The sequence below is a fragment of the Nyctibius grandis genome, chromosome 5 (assembly GCF_013368605.1).
Source record: "Nyctibius grandis isolate bNycGra1 chromosome 5, bNycGra1.pri, whole genome shotgun sequence".
In the NCBI taxonomy this organism is placed as follows: Eukaryota; Metazoa; Chordata; class Aves; order Nyctibiiformes; family Nyctibiidae; genus Nyctibius; species Nyctibius grandis.
This window is the reverse complement of record NC_090662.1, coordinates 197213-216319: the sequence shown is the minus strand read 5'-3', so window position 1 is coordinate 216319 and position 19107 is coordinate 197213. Positions and strand designations below refer to the sequence as shown.

Below are 19107 nucleotides of genomic sequence, written 5' to 3'. Positions count from 1 at the left end.
TCTTGTGCAAGTGCACGACAGTCCAGGACCAAGCCGTGAGCCACACTGAACTCTGAGGGTGTCACCGGGTGTCCCCCCCTGCACCCCTGCTGCTGGCACTGCACGGGTGTGCTCCCGCAGCTTCTCACATCTGCTCAGCCTGTCTCTGATTTACTCCTGCTGTGATGGCACTTGCACACCACAGAGGAACAACCACCAACTCCCACAGCGGCACGTTGAGCATCTAGCCTGGAATATACTGGTTCAAGGGAGGGCTTCGGTTTGCATCAGATTATTATTGAAAACTGCTTTAAACATTAACAATAAAAAACTTTCCTCTTGTCCTGCTTCCCACCTGCTCAGCCCTTTCCCCACACGTGTGATGAAGGTGGGCTAGAAGGAGGGGCCCTCTTCACTGTGCAAGGCACCGAGCCCACAACAGACACAGGGACGTGCTGTCACGGAATAACCGGGGCACAATTTCAGTCAGGCCAGAACAGAAGCAGTTTATTAATTACTGGAGCTACAAGGGTGAGCACAGCGCAGCAGGGTGGCAGACACTGCTGGCAGGAACTCTGCCTGAATGGGGCAGTTACAGAGTTTATACACCTTTGGGTTATGCAACTCATTCTTCACCAAACCGTGTCAGATAAGCAGGACACTGTAAATAACAACAGATTTTCCAGAACAATTTTTCTCAGAAAATAATCAAATTTTTACACTTCCTTTTTCAAGGTTTACCCCAGCAATGACACGTCTCCCAACAGCGTTCTTGGCACACAGAGGAAAACCAAGCGAGTGATCTCCTACCTTAGCAAGATGCTCCTACGTTTTCATTGTGCCAGCTCGCATTTCTCTTGTTTAATGGAGCAGCTCACCACAGCCACGCTGTGTCTGTGTGCAGGACAAGTCAGCAGCGCTCACTGTGATGGTCAAACACTCCCAGGCCCCAGCCCTCAAATCTGCCCAGACAGACCCGGTTCGTGTTTCTCTACCCCATGCTGCAAGCACGGTTCATCCTGCAAGAGGAAACCCTTCCTGGGAACAAAGGCAAGTTTGGCCTTCACAGTGCTCTTTTCCTTGACCCCTGGGCAGGAGGACAACCAGGGCCACAGCAACTTTAAAAGGTCCCATAGGTCACGTCCCTTCTGCCTTGGCTGGATTAGATCTGGCGTTTGTTTTCTGTGAATCGCCCTGTTGGGGACAGGAATGGACACCCTTCTCCTGCAAGCTTGCTGGGTGACATGTGGGACAGCCTAGGCAGACAAGACGTCTTATAACACACTCGCATGCTCTTAAACCATCCCACCTTTCCCATCTGGAAGTGGATGGGAACCAAAGTCCTCTTGGGCACAGGCCAAAACACTCCCTCAGACACTGCCAGTTTGCTCCTTGCTGGTTTTTGCACGTAGACACGCCAGGCCGAGCCCAATTAAGCTAATTAACACATAAAAGGCTGAAGCAGAGAGAGGCAACAGTTTGGAAGGCAGCAGCTTGGCCAGCACTGGTTTCACTGCAGAAGCCTCACGTAATTCGCTGGAAAGAGGCCTACTTTGCCCCGGCACTGCCCCCGCCACCAGCCTTCATCCACCATCTCGATGTGTGTGATTGTGTCGTCAGGATCAAAAGAAATCTCGTCATCTCCATCTGCAAAAATCGTTCAGAAAAGATAGTCACAATGCAAAGACAGCCCCAGAGAGAGCTGGTTTTACATCCCCCCCTCCCACCCTGCCAGGAGGAGAATACAGAAGCAGCATTCTGATAACCCTCAGAGCTCCTCTCATCCATCTCCATCAAACAGCACGCATAAAGCAGAGAAGGAGCAAGACTTCACAGATCAAAGATGAAGTTCCTGTGTTCCCAAGTCAGGTCTCACCCGGCTTTCCAAGAAGAAGAAATTTAAACCACCAAGTTTCTTTTCAGCACTGCTGATGGTGTAAGCCACCACCTCCCTGTCGCACCGCCCCAGCCAGCTCCCAGTGCCTCTCCCCACAGCCTGGATGGCAGACCCACCTCCTTGGAAATCGTAGAGAGCCACTGCGCAGGTCCCATTGCTCTCCACCTCATAAACATTGTCTGTTTCCCCTGTGGAAGACAGGACAGGCAGATGAGAAAGAAGCTGACAGCAGCCACATAGATCTGGTCAGTGCCACCCTCCACCCAGCTGTCAGCCGTGGGGTGAACCACATCCAAACCCTACTAACAGGCAGAGCTGTACCGTGGCTCAAAGCAAGGCATGACTTCCCTCCCCTTCCACAAGGAGAGAGGTGGGGTCCTGCTGCTTCACGTTCCTCTCCCAAGAAAAAGGCCAGACATAACTCCAGCCTCCCCAGTTACCATCTCCAGTACCAGCAAAGCGATGACAGCCACATCAACAGCAGCCCATGCAGTTTGCTTATGTGCTTGGAGACAGGCTACCCTGCACTGCTCGCACCCAGGAGACACCACCAGATCAGGTCTCATGAGCACCAGCCGTTTGAGCGACAGGCTGAATTCAGAGGGAACCCCCTTGCCAGGAAGAAGTGCACCAAGAGCATCAGTCCACGTCCAGCTTCTTCAGAGCCCACAGCAGCCCTCTGGTCCTCCTGCCTGAGTCCTGCTCCAGCAGGGATACTTGCTGCCTGGCCCAGGATCCCATGCAGCTGATCTGGGGCAAGGGAGTGGGAGACGATCAAGTCTCCCTCATCATGGGCTACCACCCTGACCACAGCAAACTTCAGGATACAAATTCCCTCTGGAGTCTGTCCCATACATCCAGTGAGGTGAGCGGACAGACACAAGCTCCCCAAGACATGGACGCTTCCATCAGTACTCACCCAGGTGGGGCTGGCTCTGGCTGGGCTCCTCAGGAAGGATCTCCTCGTAGTCCTCTCCTCCATCATCGTAGATGGCATCCAGCTTTCCCAAGGGTGCTGGTAGCTCCTCATAGTCAGCACCTCCATTGGTACCGTCACAGTAGCCAGGGGGCTCCAGCAGCTCCTCATAGTCTCCACCAACATCCAAACTTTCACTGTAGATGGGCTGATCCTGGCTGGGGATCTTGCACAGCTCTTCACCCACATTTGCTGGCCTTGGTGGCAAAGTGGGTGGTGTCTCCTCATCCTCCCTTTTTGTCTCCTGTCATGAAGTGAGAAAGTGACAGGAAAGTCACCTGCAAACCATCCACTGCAGGCAGCTCTCCCACAACCGCACAGCACCCAACACAAGGGAGCCCGCTCCGCTGCAGGGGCCTTTAGTGCCACCGTGACACAAATGGAGCATCATCCTCTGCACAGCCCCATCCCTCCTGCTCCCCGTCCCGGCTCTCCCCAGCCCGCCTGGCACCTGCTCTCCTTGTGACACACGCCCGCCTCGGTCAGCACTCCCAGGCACCCTTGCTGGCACGGTGGCAGGGGCTGCCTCTGTGTGGTCCTTCTCTCTCTGGGGGATTTCCTGCTGGAGAAAAGCCACCACATCCCCTCAGTCCCTGAGGAAAGGTCTGCGTTGCAAGCCTTGGAGGACAGGCCAAGATGGCCACGGCTCACCTTCCGCTGAGCCGCCTGGCGCTCCCGAGCCTGCCACCTCACCCGGTCCCCCTCTGCCTGCCTTCTGCTCTCCTCCTCTGCTGACTTGGCCATGCTTTCAAACCGTGACCGCAGGCTGCTGGTGCCAGTGGAAGCTCCTGTGGAGAAGACAGCTGATCAAGCCTGCCCAATGGCTCCCTTCCACCACCCCAAGCATCCAGGAGAAGCCCAGACCTCTGCTTCTCCCAGAGAAACTTGCAGTTCAGCCACCTTCTCCAGACCCTCAACACAGGTTAAATCCCCATCCCACGACAGCACATGCCGGCCAGTGTGCTGCCACAGAGGGACCGTGGGGCCCACAGCTTCCCACCAAGCCCAGGGCTGGTGCTCAGTTCTCTCACCTGCCTCCAGTGGTCTTGTTTTCTCATACGAGGAGGTGGGAGCTGCCATCTCATCAAAGCCAGCAGCACTCTGCAAGAGGAAGTGAACGAAGCATCCAGCTTGTTAGGCAAGGCCAGTGCCGAGAACCCCAGCTGGGTTTGGCTACTGGTGACCACCAGCTTTGCTGTCCTCATCTGCACAACCGCCACAGCCCTGCTGAGGCTGCTGGCTGCAGCCCTGCTCTCCCGATGCCTCCCTGCACGGCGGGAGTGCCTGCTGCCCTCCGGCCCCCGGCAAGGGCTGCTCCTGTTGGGGGGGTGCTCCGAGAGCTGGAAGGGCTACGTGGAGCCAAGCAGAGGAGGCTGCATGGGACAGCAAGGCTGAGTGTTCAAGGCAGAGGCGCTCACTGGCAACACGGCAAAGAGCCTGGCAGTCTACCACTTCCCGAGGTCCAGGGACCCAATGCACCCGTCCCTGCACGCCCCGTGGCATGAGGCATGGAAGCACTTCCCTACGGGATGCACAGCTGCAGCTGCCCAGCCATGAGACACGTGTGTCCCTTCAGCAGGTCGCTCTGTACAGCAGTACAGGCTGGAAAGCATCGGGGTGAAAACGTGTGTGAACATCTGAGATATCTCTGGCTTCATGAGGTGTGAAGAGCATCACAGAATCACAGAATCCCAGAATCAATGAGGTTGGAAGAGCCCTCTGGGATCATCGAGTCCAACCATTGCCCTGACACCACCATGGCAACTAGACCAGGGCACTAAGTGCCATGTCCAGTCTTGTCTTAAACACCTCCAGAGATGGTGACTCCATGGAGTGTTTGCAGCAAAAAGAAAGTGAGATAGAGGGGGTTTATCTACTTTCATGAGAAAACTATTTCATACAAAAAGGAAGCTGCAGGTCAGATCCAGCTTTCAGACTCATACAGCCACATCCAGGGTTCTACCTGCAGGTGACACCAACGGGCTGAGTGGGCGAGCTCCTGCTGCTGTCAGCGGAGCCCCGAGAGCAGCTCTGCTCTCCTGGGTCATGCGTGCGTGTGACACCTGCTAACAAACCTTACGCCTCGAGTACGACAGCGAGAGGAACGCAGCCCCAGCAACTCCACCTTCTCGCTGGAGGTAGCCCAAGGCAAGAACCGCTCTGTGTGCATACCGCTCTCTGCACGAGCATCACCTGCCAGCCAGTGCTGGGGACGTGACACCACAGGGGCCTTCAGCCTGAGCCAGCACCTCTCCTGTGTAAGAGACAGTTCCTGAACGGTGCAATAGCCTGTGGCCTCTCGGACTTCTCACGAGGCTGCACTCACAAAATTTCACCCCCGAGGAGCTATCCCTGCTCATCCCGACTGCTGGCACACACAGCGCTGGTACGAGTGACGGCCAGCAGCCACACAGAACACTCCCAGTATCTCGAATGGTGCTGGACACCCAGGAGGGCACAGACTGATGCCCTCAGAAAGCTCTTCACTGGCTCTGCTACTCAACCCGGCCCCAGGAGACAGCGGGTGTACGACTGTTCAGCCCGGGAGTGGAATGATTCAAACGCAGCTGAGAATGGAAAAGGCCTTTTTCTTCCTTTCATTGTGGTCTCCCCGGGCTGCATTCCCCGGCACCCTCTGGCATTTACCTTGGGCCAGTTCCCTCGCAATGGCTCTGCCCTGAGCAGTGGGACCTCAGCTCCACCCGGGAAGTCTCTCCTCTTGCAGCAGCACAAAGAGCAGCGACGAGCAGGAAGCGACGGCAGCTGCAGCGCACACTTACCTTATCCACTCTGTCCTTCTGGACCCCGTAATGGCCTCCAAACCCCTTGGCATAGTCTGTATGGAAAAAAATGAGGCTATTTTATAATATTTTATATTCTCTGTGCACCTCTGACTTCAGCATGCTGCGACCAGTGACATGAGTTAGCTTCGTCTGCATCTTATCACACATGGAGCTGAACAGAAATGCTGTGGGCAGCAGCTTTTAAGACTAACCCTCCATTCCTCTCAGCGAAGCGCAGAGGTGCTCAGTGCTGTACGCTGGCAAACCTGCCTCCAAGGCACCGGGGTGAGGAGCCAGCCATGCCATCTGGGTGTGATGCTGCCTTGTTCACTGAGGTTAAACACACAGCAGTGAAGCCGTTCCTGGAACTGCTCTGCATCGTTCCCATGGGCTCACCTCCTGAATGAGCTCATCATCAGGAACGTTCCTCACCGAGAGAGCACAGTATGGTGTGGGAAGCCTGGTTCAGGCACTTGCATTCCATGTCCCCACTGATCCAAGCATGCCCCTGCTCTGGCAGAGCTACCCTCATGCTCTGGGGGGTCACAACGCCCCAGCTGCTCCACACCACGCTGTACACACTCGGTTTTCAGCAGCTGGATCTCTGTCAAGTGTGAACCACTAGCTCTAGGTCTGGTGTGCTCCAAGGAAATTGTGGTGCCACCTCCGGCAGCAAGGCCCTACCTGTTTGGGATGCGTGGGGCTGCACTTCCTCCTGATGGTCCCAGCCAAGGGCACTCTTGTCCTGACGATCCTTCTGGACCCCAAATTTCCCACCAAAGCCCACAGAATAGTCTTCAGCCACAGGGATCCAGATGATGGCATGGAAGAGAGCAGACAAGGGAGGGAAAGGGAAAAGTTGCAGCACTGTGAGCTCAAGCCCTGCCCAGGACTTAGAGAAAGACAGGGAGCAAGGCCAAATTTCCCCACTGGTGGCTGTAGCAACAGCCCTCCCTCCTCCCTGGGACATGTCACCTGCTATTAGCACCTGCCTGCCTTCCCCTGCACCCTTCCTTTGGTGACATACTGCCCAAGAGAGCGCTGTGCCCACAGAAATCTGCTGCTCTGCTTCATTTAGCCTGAACTTTCTCCAGCAGTCATGCACCACGCAATGGTGTCCTCACCTGCCCCATGCCCTTGCTGCGAGCAGTGGGCACCCAACAGCTCCCCAGAGCTCTTCCACCATTCATGCAGCAGGCTGAGAAAGCCCAGTGCCCCACAGCCCCAGTGGGCACAGTCCCAAGCCCCAGTCCTGACACTCCCTGCTGCACCGGGCTCCCCCAGCTCACCTTTCTGAGAGTCATGCTTCTCTGCCTGGCTCTTGTAGTCGAATCCCACCGCCGCTTTGTCCACCTTGTCCCTCTCCACACCGTAACGGCCACCAAAGCCCTTGGAGTAATCTGAGGTGGAGCATGGAGTGAAATGCTGCCCCGAGCATGGGGCTGGTGAGGGGAGGGGATAAAGATGGGGAGCAGCACTGGGGAGGAGGAAGAGCAGCAGTGACAATGGAAAGCACCAGAAAAAGCAAGTGGTTTGGAGGGGACAGAGTGAATGGCAGGGAGCAGCACGAGGGCCATTGAAGATGAGGGCCCATGGGAACGGGTGCACAGGATGGGTCACGGCAGCAAGAGAGCCTGAGGGCCACGGGCAGCAGGAGACACAGCAGGCAGAGAGGGCGAGGAAGAAAAGCGACGTGCCAAGGGCAGCTGGGGAGGCACAGGGAGCTCGGCCACCCAAGGATCAAAGCCAAGGCAAGACTTGGGCACTGGCAGCCTGGGCACCCACCCACTCACACATCTCCAGCGCAAGGCTTTCAACCTGTGGCCTGCCAGTCTTGCAAAGGTCTGTGAATAAGTCTGTTGGGCCCTTGACAGCACAGAAGAAACAGCGAACTCCTGTTGTACGGCTCACACTTGCTACAGTGGAACCTCAGCTTCTACAAGGAAACCACTGACTCGATGCTGCAGCAGAGGCTGAAACCCACGTCTGTGGAGACGTGCTCCAGCTCGGCCCCAGACTGTCCCTGGCACGCTCGGCTGTGACAGAGGCACAGCACATCTCCTTTATGCCTCCCCCTTCTCCATCTTCTAAACCAGCTTCAGCTGTGTTCAGTTATTCTCCAAGGACTACCCTGTTATTGTTGGCTGCTCTCCTGTGACATTCCAGCTCTCTCCTAGCTGATGGCTCTACAGAGACACTTCCCTGTCAGAGACCTGCTCCGCCAGCTCTGGTTCCAAACCCTACTCTTCAGAAGGAGCAATTCACAGTCACCTCTCTCTGTTCCCTGACCCTATTCTTACAGGTCTGCGTTTCACAGGAATGAGTTGGGGCTTCTCCAGCAAATTCAGCCTTATCAAGCCATGAAGATTGTGATCTAGAGAAATATGCATGAAAACATTTTGTATTCCAGAACGGCGCTCTCATAGAAGCTCAATCACTTAAGGATGAACCCGTAAGTCCTAGAAATTTCTTAAACTTACCTCGAATAAACTATTATTTACCCATTGGGCCATTATGAAATGGACATTTTAGGATGCTGTTTTCAGCAAATATAGATTTTCTGACTGTTACTTTGATGCCGGTGTTTCTAATATGGACACATTTTTATGAAAAAGAATCCAAACACCCTATTTCTAACATTTTTGTTTTGTCCTGAGCGATTTCTGTGGTTTTACACAGCCTGATGAATTTCTACATCTCCAATCTAGTATAAAATCTCTTATACAGCAATATGTTAACGTAGCACAACTGCATGTGATTCATTAATTTAAGATCAACCAAGAATGTCTAAAAATATCTTCCTTCTTTTATAGTTTCCTCTGAAATGAACATTATTCAGTTCTTTTCTTGGTGATGCAGTATTCCTCACATTTATCTGAAACAGTAACAGGCCTCGCCCTCTCATCTTCTCTTGGCTGCACGATATTTAAAATATCTTTAGTTTCAGTTCTTGCAATGTTCTCCATGAATATAGCTGCTTGTATGCACATGTCAAAGTTTGGTTGAATCACCTCCAAAATTCCGCAAACGTTTGGGTGCTGGATAGGCTTTTGTTTCCATATCCACTGTTGTGCTTTTTCTTATATGCCACTTTTCCAGAAGTCACTTCTCACAGTGCTTGGGTTCCCTCTGGAGCAGTTGCCCAGAAGGACTTTTAGAGGAAAGGGAGCATCAGCCATCCACTGGGGGTGCGTGTGGGGGTGTCTTCTCTGCTCAGCCATGACGAAGCTTCCCTCAAAGCAAAACACAGAGACAAGCAGAACGTACAACAGAAGGGTGGTGAGAGGACAGCAGGGAATGGGGCCACAGGGTTGACCGACTGGGAACAGGAATCTGAAACAAGTGACAGGAGGAGGACAACAAAGGCGACTGCCACAGCAGACAGCACAGGATACTGGGAGCAGGAGAGAGGCTGAGAAAACTCTCAAGGGGCCACACATGCCCGTGGACTTGCCTTTCTGGGACGAGTGTTTCTCCACCTCACCCTTGTATTCAAAGCCCAGTGCTGACTGAAACAAGAAGGGGAGGAACGTCAGTCATCCCGAGGACCAAGCCACATCTCACCCGCCCTCCTCCAGGGGCCAGGCTGGGACCCTGCTCCCAATCTTGTGCTGCAACATGCAGGCGCCTGGCACTCCTCGGCTGGCATGGGCCTCCCCAGCCTCTCACACCACCCTGCTGTCCACGTGTGCCCAGAACGGGCCCATGTGAGAGCCCACGCACTCCAGGTCTCAGCTGCCCTGTCCAACACACCTTGTCAGCTCGGTCCCGCTGGACTCCGTACTTGCCCCCGAAGCCCTGGGCTGCGTCCGTCTGCGAGGAGTGCTTCCCAACGTCAGCCACGTACTCGTGGCCCACTGCACACTGAGAAGAGAGACAGCGTGACTCGGTCAGACCAGCAGGGTGGACGGACACAGGCACCACACACTTGCTCTGCCCCGCTGCCAAGACGCTGGCGGCCACGAGGTGACAGGTCCAAACTGGCCGTGCTGGTGGTGGCAATACCACCTGCACAGCCTTTGCCAGGGCCAGCTCTGCTCTGAGACCTGTGATGCAGCTTCACGGGCAGCCACCCCACGCAAACGGCCCCACTGCCAGCTCACCGTGCAAGCCGTGGGATGGTGAGCACCCGCTGCTCCCACATGCCAGTGGAGTGGTGGGCAATCATATGGGGGAACTGAGGAGAAAAGTGCACACAGGCGTGCACAACTGAGAGCCCACAGGCAGCAGGGCTGGCACCTGCTCCCTGTTTTCTGTGTCTGAGGGTCAGCAGACCTGACTGGGATCACAGGGCAGGCCAGGGTGCCCCTGCTCCCTGCAGGAGGTGGCGTGGCCAGGAATGGCACACACCCCTCAGGAGAAGGGCCAGAGGCTGAACACTTGCAATGTCCTGGTAAGACTGGACGAAGGCTGAGGAGCTGCTCGACAAAAACATCCTCACTCTGCTCGGGCAGAAGGGTCTGAGCATGGCTGCTCCAGTTTGGCCTCTGGGCAACGTCTGTTTCCCACCCTGCCATCCTGGTATCATGCACACCCACAGTGACCCCACATACTGAATGCTACTGCAACCTTACCACGTCTGAGAAAAAAGGAAGTCTTAAATGCTGAAGGGTACAGGAAGAAGCATGATGATGATTATCAGAAAACAAAACAGATCTAATGTGAGAACAGAGAATATGAAGTAGGGCTTCACCCTGGGGAGATGACAGAGGTCTGTAACGGAGAATGTGAGGAGAGAATCATTCATCAGTTCTCCAAGCACAAGTAGGGAGGCACCTGATGTGTTATGCAGCAGAAACAAACCACAGAAAGTCCTTCTGCACAGCTAAGGGGAGTGTTGCAAGGAAGCTGCAGAGACAAGCTTACAAATGGGTTCAAACAGACCCTGGAGACAGACTATGGGCTACCTAGGCACGTGTGAATTTGCGCAGCCATGCCAGCTCTCCATTCTCTCCCTCCAGGGTCAGACCAGAAAACAGGGATGCTCTTTCCTTTATGAGAAAAAGACTTTTCCACTGGGGCCCAAAGAAGCCCTCTACAACCATTACCTTATCCATTCGGTCCCGCTCTGTTCCAAATTTGCCCCCGTAGCCATAGGAGGCCTTGGGGCCAGTCTCCAGCTCCTTCTTCTTGATGACCTCATGTTCCTCTGACACCTTGTTCCTCAGCTGATGGATGCTGGCGAGACAGAGAGAGTCAGGACAGGTCACCGTGGGGCTGTGCAGACCCACGCAGCCAGCCAGAGCATCCCCGTGCCACCGCACCAGCCAGAGCCCAGCACCAAGCAGGACACACACCCGCTGCCAGCCGCCGCATGCCCACACCAGGCCCCTCTGCGCGGTGGAGGCACACGCACAGACCCCGCACCGTGCAGGAGCCGGTGCTGCCCTGGGGGCTGGCGGAGGGTCCAGAGCGGCCGGCTCAGCGGGTGCCCCCACCCCTCCCGGCCCCGGCACCGGCCCGCCCGCAGTCCCGGGCCCCGCACGCCCGCAGCCCCCCGCAGCCCCCGCCCGCACTCACTCGATGTGCGCGGCGCGGCCCGAGCCCGCGATGCTCTTGGCTCCCCAGCGCTGCTCCTTCTCGGAGATGTCGTTCTGCGGAGCGAACCGCAGCCGTCAGCGGCACGAACGGGGCTCCGGCCCCCCGCCGCCCCGCCGGGGGACGCCGCCCGGTGCCGGTTCGCGGGGTCAGGCCCGGCCCGAGTGAGCCCAGACGGCCCGGGCCGGGGTGGGCGAGGGCGGCAGGCAGGGATCTTTAAGGTGCCTTCCAACCAAAACCATTCTATGATTCTATAAATGCTTCCACAAATAGAAGAAATGAAGTAAAAACAAAAAAAAATTGACAGCATAGAATTTTTTTTAAACAATAATTTGGAACTTTGAGGAGGGCACTTGCTTTTCTGTCCAAAACTAGAATTTTTTACTGGAAATAACTAGGCAAGACTGAACCTCGAAAACACAGGACTCATGTAACAGAAGAGACTGTCCATCAAGAAACTGTCTTGGAAAGGAAACCAAAGTCTCAGAGCTCAGAGGGACCCGTGGCTGTAAAGCATGGCTGGCACTCCCTGGTGCCAGGAGGAGCAGGGCTTCTCCTGTGCTATGTGCTCCTAAGAGGTGTAGAAAAAGGGTATGAAGACTGAGATGTCAATGTCTTGAGTTAGTGAAGGGCTGTTTAGGTTAACCAAATACAGGAGACAAAGCAGTGCAGAAAAATCCTGTGATGCCAAATCACTGGGTGATAAAATTGTAAATGTAGGTTAGTGTTAATAAGTACAAAATTAAAGCATATCTGCACAACAATGGTTCCAAAATATTTACCATTCAGGACGTATGAAATACAGAATGATGTGCAATTATATAGAACAGCAGCAAATACAGAACTGGCCAAAAAGCCAAAGTGTGAGTGACTTAGAAAAGGAACAGAGAATCAAATAGGAAATGAAAACCATGACACTGTATGAATGCATGGGGTTCCCACAGGCTGAGCCCATCTATTCTGTCACCATCTCGCCTAGAGAACTGGACTGGATAGAAAACAAGGCTGTTTAGAGTCGTGGAGCTGCATCTGCACAAGGTAACTCTAAATAGAGAAGGATTTTTCCATCTGGAAAAAAGACAAATGAGAGCAATGCTGGAACCCTGTAGAATTACAGTGTGGGAAAGATAAAAATGCAATCTTCGCTATTTCTTGTAGCAGAAGTTGTGGGGAGGACTTGGTGAAGTTACCAGGGAGCAGGTTTAAAAGAAACTAAATATTCTATATTCCTTAAGCAATATTAGGTGTAGTCAGCTGTGGGGTACAGCGATGTAGGAAGTTCTGGAGACTAAACGTAGATACGGGTCAGAAATGGCTCACGGGTCAGACGACCTGGCCGTACCTGCGAGGGGCTGGTGGGGCCTGGCTGGTGCTGCACCACAGCGGTGCTGCCTGCCGTGCCTCACCCCGGGCCTAGGGCCAGGGAACCCTTCACACACCACCAGTTCTATGGTTACCACACCAGACACTCACCACGAAATCAGGGTCAGTGTCCCAGTCATCTCCCTGAGCCTCGACCTTCACCGACACGTCGTGTCCCACGGCTGCCTTCCACATCTGCACAGGGAGAGCACGGCGTCACCCAGAGCCCAGCAGGCGGGTGGCTCACGTGGTCACGTCAGAGCGCCACAGCCGCAGCCTGACGCGGGCTGGAAGGGACCCTTGCAGATCTCGCTGTCCCTCATGCAGCACCGAGCACCCCAGAAGAGCTGCCCCTGAGCCCCAGTGCCCCATTCAGCAAAACACGTTGGGATTTTAAGTGTAAACCACAGTCTTCATGCACACTGACTCCACAGTTAAAATGCACGCCTTATTTTAATGAAAATTAGCGCTAGCATCCACCTTCCAGGTTCTGCTTTTCCAACATACACTGATGTCCCGTGCTGGGGGAGGCTGTTCCTGCTTTAACCTCCCTTCTGTCAAGCACAGTCACGGCTCAGGAGGCCACCGTGATGCAATGCTTGTTTACTTGAGGTTGGACTCCTCAAGTCTCTTTGTTTTCCAACCTTTTAATCGCTGCCTAGTGTGCTAGGGCAGGTCCAGAGAAAAGCTGCGTGCTGGGCAGTGCGCGGTGAGGTGTTTATGTCTGTCGTGTGGTAAAAGAAGGAAACGGGGCTAAAACCATGAGGTGTGCAGGGCTGAACAGGCCGGCGCTGCGGTGGCTGCGGGTACGGGCTGCCCAGTGAGGCCTGGAGGAAGCGACAGGCCCAGGAAGAGGAAGTTAAGTAAAAGTTATGTGAAATCTAAACCTCCTGCATTTCATTTTCAAGGTGACCGTGAAAAAAGAGGATGAAAGAGCCCCTCCCAAACAACACATTTTCTACAAAATGAGACAGCAGAAAGATTACACGACGGAGCAGCCATTCTCAGCAGAGCTCTCATGTCCCACCACCTGTTTCTGCCTGTGGTTTGAGGAGCCCCAAATTGTTCTTACTGTTGCCTAAAGCAGCTTTTGACTGGGGCAGAAAGACTGACCAGAACGTGCAGCGAGGGCTGGGCTGCTGAGCCCTGTGTCACGTCGCTGCAAACACCACACAAACCTGCAAACACACCAACAGGTGCCAGGAGAACTGCTGGGGGATGGATCCTCGTTTAACAGCGTGCTTTTATTGTGTGCCTCCCAACAGCACTAACCCCCCCATCCCACAGCCATACAGCAGCCTACAGACTGGCCCCAGGCGTCCAGGACAGCTGCCTTCAGTGCAAGGAACACGTTTATGCTGAATAAGTAATTAACCGTACTACACAAAAAGCTGATATGTGAATAACCTTCCAGGTCAGCACAGTGCAGTGCTCAGTTTGGGTTCAGGCTGCCCTTACCCACTGTCTGGAGAATCAGCACTGCAAGGCCAGGGAGCAGAGACAACAGAAACTAAAAGGGCACAGAGGGATGAGCCTTTCTTGTGTTAAACAAGATCCAGATAGCTAAGGGAGAGGATGCAGGACCAAGGCAGGTTTACTGTGAAGGCTTTAGGCCTTCTCCAAGCTGCCTCGGGGGGAAAAAAAAAGAAAAAAGTTGTCATACTCGAGAGCAGAGCAGGTCTGTGACATACCCCACTGTGCTTGTATGCGCCAGCAGGAATCGTACGACAAACTGAATATCACAAATTGCAAATGGAAGCAGGGGAAGCAGGAAGGGTCACAGGGACGACACAGCACAATCTAACAAAGCCTTTCATCTCCTCTTCCCCCTCCACAGTTTATCGGCATCTCTCACTCCAAAGGCTTTTAAAGTTTGTGGCTCATTTTTGCTAACAATAAACCAGCAGCAATAACCCACTAGCACAGGGCTGTTCGACAGGGCAGCTGGCTTGAGTAGCTGGCTCAGGTGCAGGTGGTTCAGGGTTTTAAATCCTGCTGTAAATGGCTCTGGACAACCTACTCCCCAAAGCCACCCACCGAGCACCTTGGGAACCATGAGAAACCACAGGCTGTGATCACACCACAACGCTCCAGACACCTCTGTAATGAGAAATACCAGCCAGAGTAGCCCCTCAGCCCTTTGGTTTGTCTGATTTTTCCCCATGAAAGCATCCACTACAGCACGAATACAGGGCTGCCACACTTGGCACAGTTGTGCTGGTTGATTTGGAAACATGGATCTTGAGAGAGCCTCAAGCACAAGAGCAACAGCGATGGCCAAACAACAGCCTGAGAAGCAAACGCCAAGCACTATCAACTCCCACATGCTGGGTCAGCAAGTTCTCCTTGCCCACCAAAACCCTGCATTGTTGTTGTTGTTTTTTCTCACTTTCCACTCCCAAAACCCGCTCAGCTTTCTTACCTTTAAGGGCTCCTCGGCTCCTGCTGGCAAACTCACTGCTTTTTGCTCGGGCCCCTGTCGCTGGCGAGAGCTCTCGGCCCGCTGCGTGCCCCGAGTTCCTGTTTCAACTTCAGCTCTTCACTTCCTGCGTCCCAGCCCCAGCTCTGCTCAAGCCACGAGTGCCACAACCTGCGCCAGCACGGCGGGTCCCCCGCACGCTGCCGGGGCGCTGGACGCCGACAAGGCACGGACTCAGCAGACAAACCGGTGGCTCCATGAGTAGCGCTTGATGGGGCACAGTTACATTTCTTAGCGTGCAAAACCAGATTGTGATCTCCATTTTCATCTCTTCCAAAAAACCATTCTGCCCTATGAGTACAAAAATGTAAAAAGGCTGAAGCCCCTGGGCTTGAGGATTGCAAGGAGAGCCAAAGCAAGCGAGCTACCGCTTACAGAACGTGTTATGAAATTGACTCAGTACTTTACAGCACAATTAAAAATGTATAAAAACACACACAGACATACACATACATACATAAAAGCTCTTCCAGGACACGCCCCCTCCCCCCCCCCAAAAAAAAAAAGTAAATAGCTTGAAGTGGTGTCCTGGTTTTGGGGGGATAAAGTTTATCAAATCCCTTTTCTGCTCCATGCTGTCCCGAGGCCATGAGCAGTTAAACCCAGGGCAGCTGCCCCAGGCTGGCCCAGGTGTGTGCTGGGACATTGACCTCAGGGGCACTATAAACGGGAGAGGTGCTGGGGATGGGGGCTCTTGGCTCTGCTCTCTTCTCCCTCCTTCTACTCCCTTCTCAATGGTTACTGTCCCCAGAGGGACTTGCCACCACTATCAGCTAAGTATAATTTCATGTCTTTTGTATTAGCATTGATATTGGTTCTCTTATTTTATTAAATCTGTTTAAATTTCAACCCACAAGTCTCCCTCCCTTTCCCAATTCCCTTTCTCGGTCGGGGAGGGGACAGCGGGTGACAGAACAACCGGTTGTTGTTTAGACCTGGGTGCCGGCTGAACGGAGACAACTGGGAAGATGGAAAGCATGTAGTTAAAGAATCCTAAGTACTTAAAGATCAGACTCTTTGGTACGTTGCTAACTGCTGGGAAGCGCACAATTTTGCAACGAATAGCACGAATCACACTAGTTTGACACTAGATAAACATCTCAAACCAGAATAACTTCCTTTCTAAATGAGTCAAGTGACGCAAGCAAAGCTCCTAGCGTAGTCATTTCTATTTGACACAATGGCAAGATGTACAGGGCTTCAAATAGAACAGAGGGCAATAGTCGAGTTGGAAGGGACCTACAAGGATCACCTACTCCAACTGCCTGACCACTTCAGGGCTAACCAAAAGTTGAAGCATGTTGTTAAGGGCGTTGTCCAAATGCCTCTTGAACACAGACAGGCTTGGGGCATCGCCCACCTCTCCAGGAAGCCTCTTCCAGGGTTTGACCACCCTCTTGGTAAAGAAATGCTTCCTCATGTCCAGGCTGAACCTCCCCTGATGAAGCTTTGACCCATTCCCAGGGGTCCTGTCCCTGGATCCCAGGGAGAAGGGATCAGCACCTCCCTCTCCATGTCCCCTCCCCAGGAAGCTGCAGACATGAGGTCATTCCTCAGCCTCCTTCTCTCCAAACTACAGAAACCCCGAGTGCTCAGCTGCTCCTCACAGGACATGCCTTCCAACCCTGTCACCAACTTTGCTGCCCTCCTCTGGATGTGTTCAAGGACCTGAGCATCCTTCTCAAACGCTGGGGCCCAGCACTGCACACAGTGCTCAAGGTGACACCACACCAACATTAAATACAGTGGAATAACCACCTCTCTTGACCAGGTGGTCTTGCTGGGTTTGATGCCCCCGCCCAGGATGTGGGTTGCCCTGGGGCTGCCAGGGCACATGGCTGGCTACTCTTGAGCCTGCTGCCACCCAGCACCCCAGGTTCCTTTCTGCATGGCTGCTCTCCAGCCCCTCCTCTCCTAATTTATACTTGTGCCCAGTGTTACTCTGTCCCAGATGCAGAATCCAGCATTTGATCTTGTTAAATTTTATGGCATTGATGACTGCCCAATGCTCCAGTCTATCTAGATCCCTCTGAAAGGCCTCTTGTCCCTTGAGAGAGTCAACAGCACCTCCTAGTTTATTATCACCAGCAAACTCCTGCATCCAGCTCATTGATAAAAATATTGACCAGAACTGGCCCTAGAATTGAGCCCTGAGGAACACCACTGATGACTGGTCGCCAGCCAGGTGTAGCCCCATTCACTACAACCCTTTGAGCCCTGCCATTCAGCCACTTCTTCACTCAACGCGCTGCGTTACCTGATCATGTCACAGTTGGACAAGTTGTCCAGAAGGATGCTGTGAGGGACAGTATCAAAAGCCTTACGAAAATCCAGCAATCTTGCTAAAATCCACTGCCTCGTCTTGATCCACTAGGTGGGTGACCTTGTCATAGAAGGATATCAAATTAATTAAACAGCACTTTCCCTTTGTGAACCCATGTTGACTGTGCCTGACCAGGCCCCAGCATACCTTGTGTTTTAAAGACTCTCCCGTGGTTCTGGTGGAGGCGGCAGTCCTGGAGCCAGGTATTGATGTCTTGGGCACACCTGTTTCGTCCCATGTCTCTCTCCATTGCCGGGCAGATTGAGGAAAACACTGCCTGTTCTCCTCAATCTTTTAGCATTCTTCCCAGGGCCCTGAAATCTCTTTTTATCAATGTTGGACTTATTAGACCCACATGAAAGAGCTGGAGTGGGTAATAGTCCGAAGGCTGCACTAAGCTCATCAGTTGTCATGTGACATCCCTGATTCAGGCCCCAGGGAGGCAGCAAACTTCCCTGAGAAGAGGGTCTGGTCTGCAAACGGGTGCCTCCGTTCTGCTCAGGAGGGAGTCACCCATGTCCTAACTCACTGTTGTTTCTCCTCAGCACTGGTCTTAACGCAGCTCTTGTTACAAGGGGTTGGTTGATCTGACCTTGGTGGGAGTACTTGCATAGGTTCCTCCTCCTCTATCTCATCATGCGCTTTGCCTCCCACACCCCGAGCCTCATACCTGTTCTGGAAAGGTAGCTGAGAGGATAAGGAGGGTTCCTCTTATAGCCCCATGCAGTACCCTGCTTCCGCTCCTCCCTGTCCCCGGTAGCACCGCCTTCCTCCTGGCACAAACCCAGACCCCGGACCTGCCGCAGTGGTGGCCATGCTGAGTCAGGTTGTGTGTACCAGAGATGGCAGAGCACAGCTCCACTGGTCAGTCTCCTCCTCAGGCTCCAGGTAGATCAGAAAACTAGGCAGGACAGGTCCATCAAACAGAGAAGAAACAACAAGTTGAAATGTTTGAAACAGGAAACATCAGCTAAAATGCTACATCTTTCATTAGGTCCCACCACAAGCTGTTAAGTCAGACTATATGATTATCAGGGTCAGGAGCTCCTTCTGGGGGTTTATTTTATTTATTTTTATATTTAATTTAAGCTGTAACTAACTGTTCCATCTGAAGGTATAAATTATTTAAACGTCTCTGAACCAGGAGAAGCTTGTCTTATTTCAGTTCAGGAAAACTTGCATCATGTGCTTTTAGGAAACATACTTTGCTTATCATCCTTACTGCTATTAAATACAGTGGAAACATTATTTATTTATGTCTTACAACACCCCATTACCAGCTTTTGCTCTAAGGGTGGTGGTGGATTGTAGTAGTGAATACGAACAAAGGTACCTGTCTTTGGCCACAGCAAGGTGGAAGAGGCCAGTATGTTTTAACTAGTCCCATCTAAATCAGCAGCATGCTTCCACCTTGCTGTTGCTAACTCCCGTCTTTCCTGGGGTTGCACGGCTCCAACAGGGTGCAGTGTCCAGTCCAATGTGCCTCAACGTAAAGAAAAGTAAACCCGAGCAGATCTTGGTTTAGTGGAATTGCTTTCACTGTTAAGGTGCCGTTTCCTTGTCATTGCAGCAAAAGCTGAAAAAGGCTGAGAGGTGAGACAGGGAAACGGGTCATCTCCAGAGGCATCCAGAGAACGTGAAGAAACAGAGCTGCTGCACTCAACACCCAAGGAGGTGTACACAGAAGTGACCTACAGTCCCATGGTGGTCCTGTAAAAAGGTATCCTACAGCAGCACTATACCCTCAAGAGACTTGTGATGTTTATGTGA

At 53.2% G+C, this 19107-nt stretch overlaps 1 protein-coding gene across 1 annotated transcript; it reads right to left on the bottom strand.

Moving 5' to 3' along the window:
- Nucleotides 1-476: 476 nt before the first annotated feature.
- Nucleotides 477-15037, bottom strand: LOC137663674 (hematopoietic lineage cell-specific protein-like). The gene is made up of 15 exons (XM_068401135.1): nt 14958-15037; nt 12647-12730; nt 11156-11229; nt 10684-10813; nt 9389-9499; nt 9090-9144; nt 6925-7035; nt 6320-6430; nt 5633-5688; nt 3884-3953; nt 3504-3640; nt 3304-3411; nt 2796-3096; nt 1993-2064; nt 477-1626 (listed from the first exon to the last, which is right to left on the bottom strand). The coding sequence occupies exons 2-15, from the start codon at nt 12728-12730 to the stop codon at nt 1490-1492; spliced, it is 1557 nt and encodes a 518-aa protein (XP_068257236.1). The 5' UTR covers nt 14958-15037; the 3' UTR covers nt 477-1489.
- Nucleotides 15038-19107: the final 4070 nt, after the last annotated feature.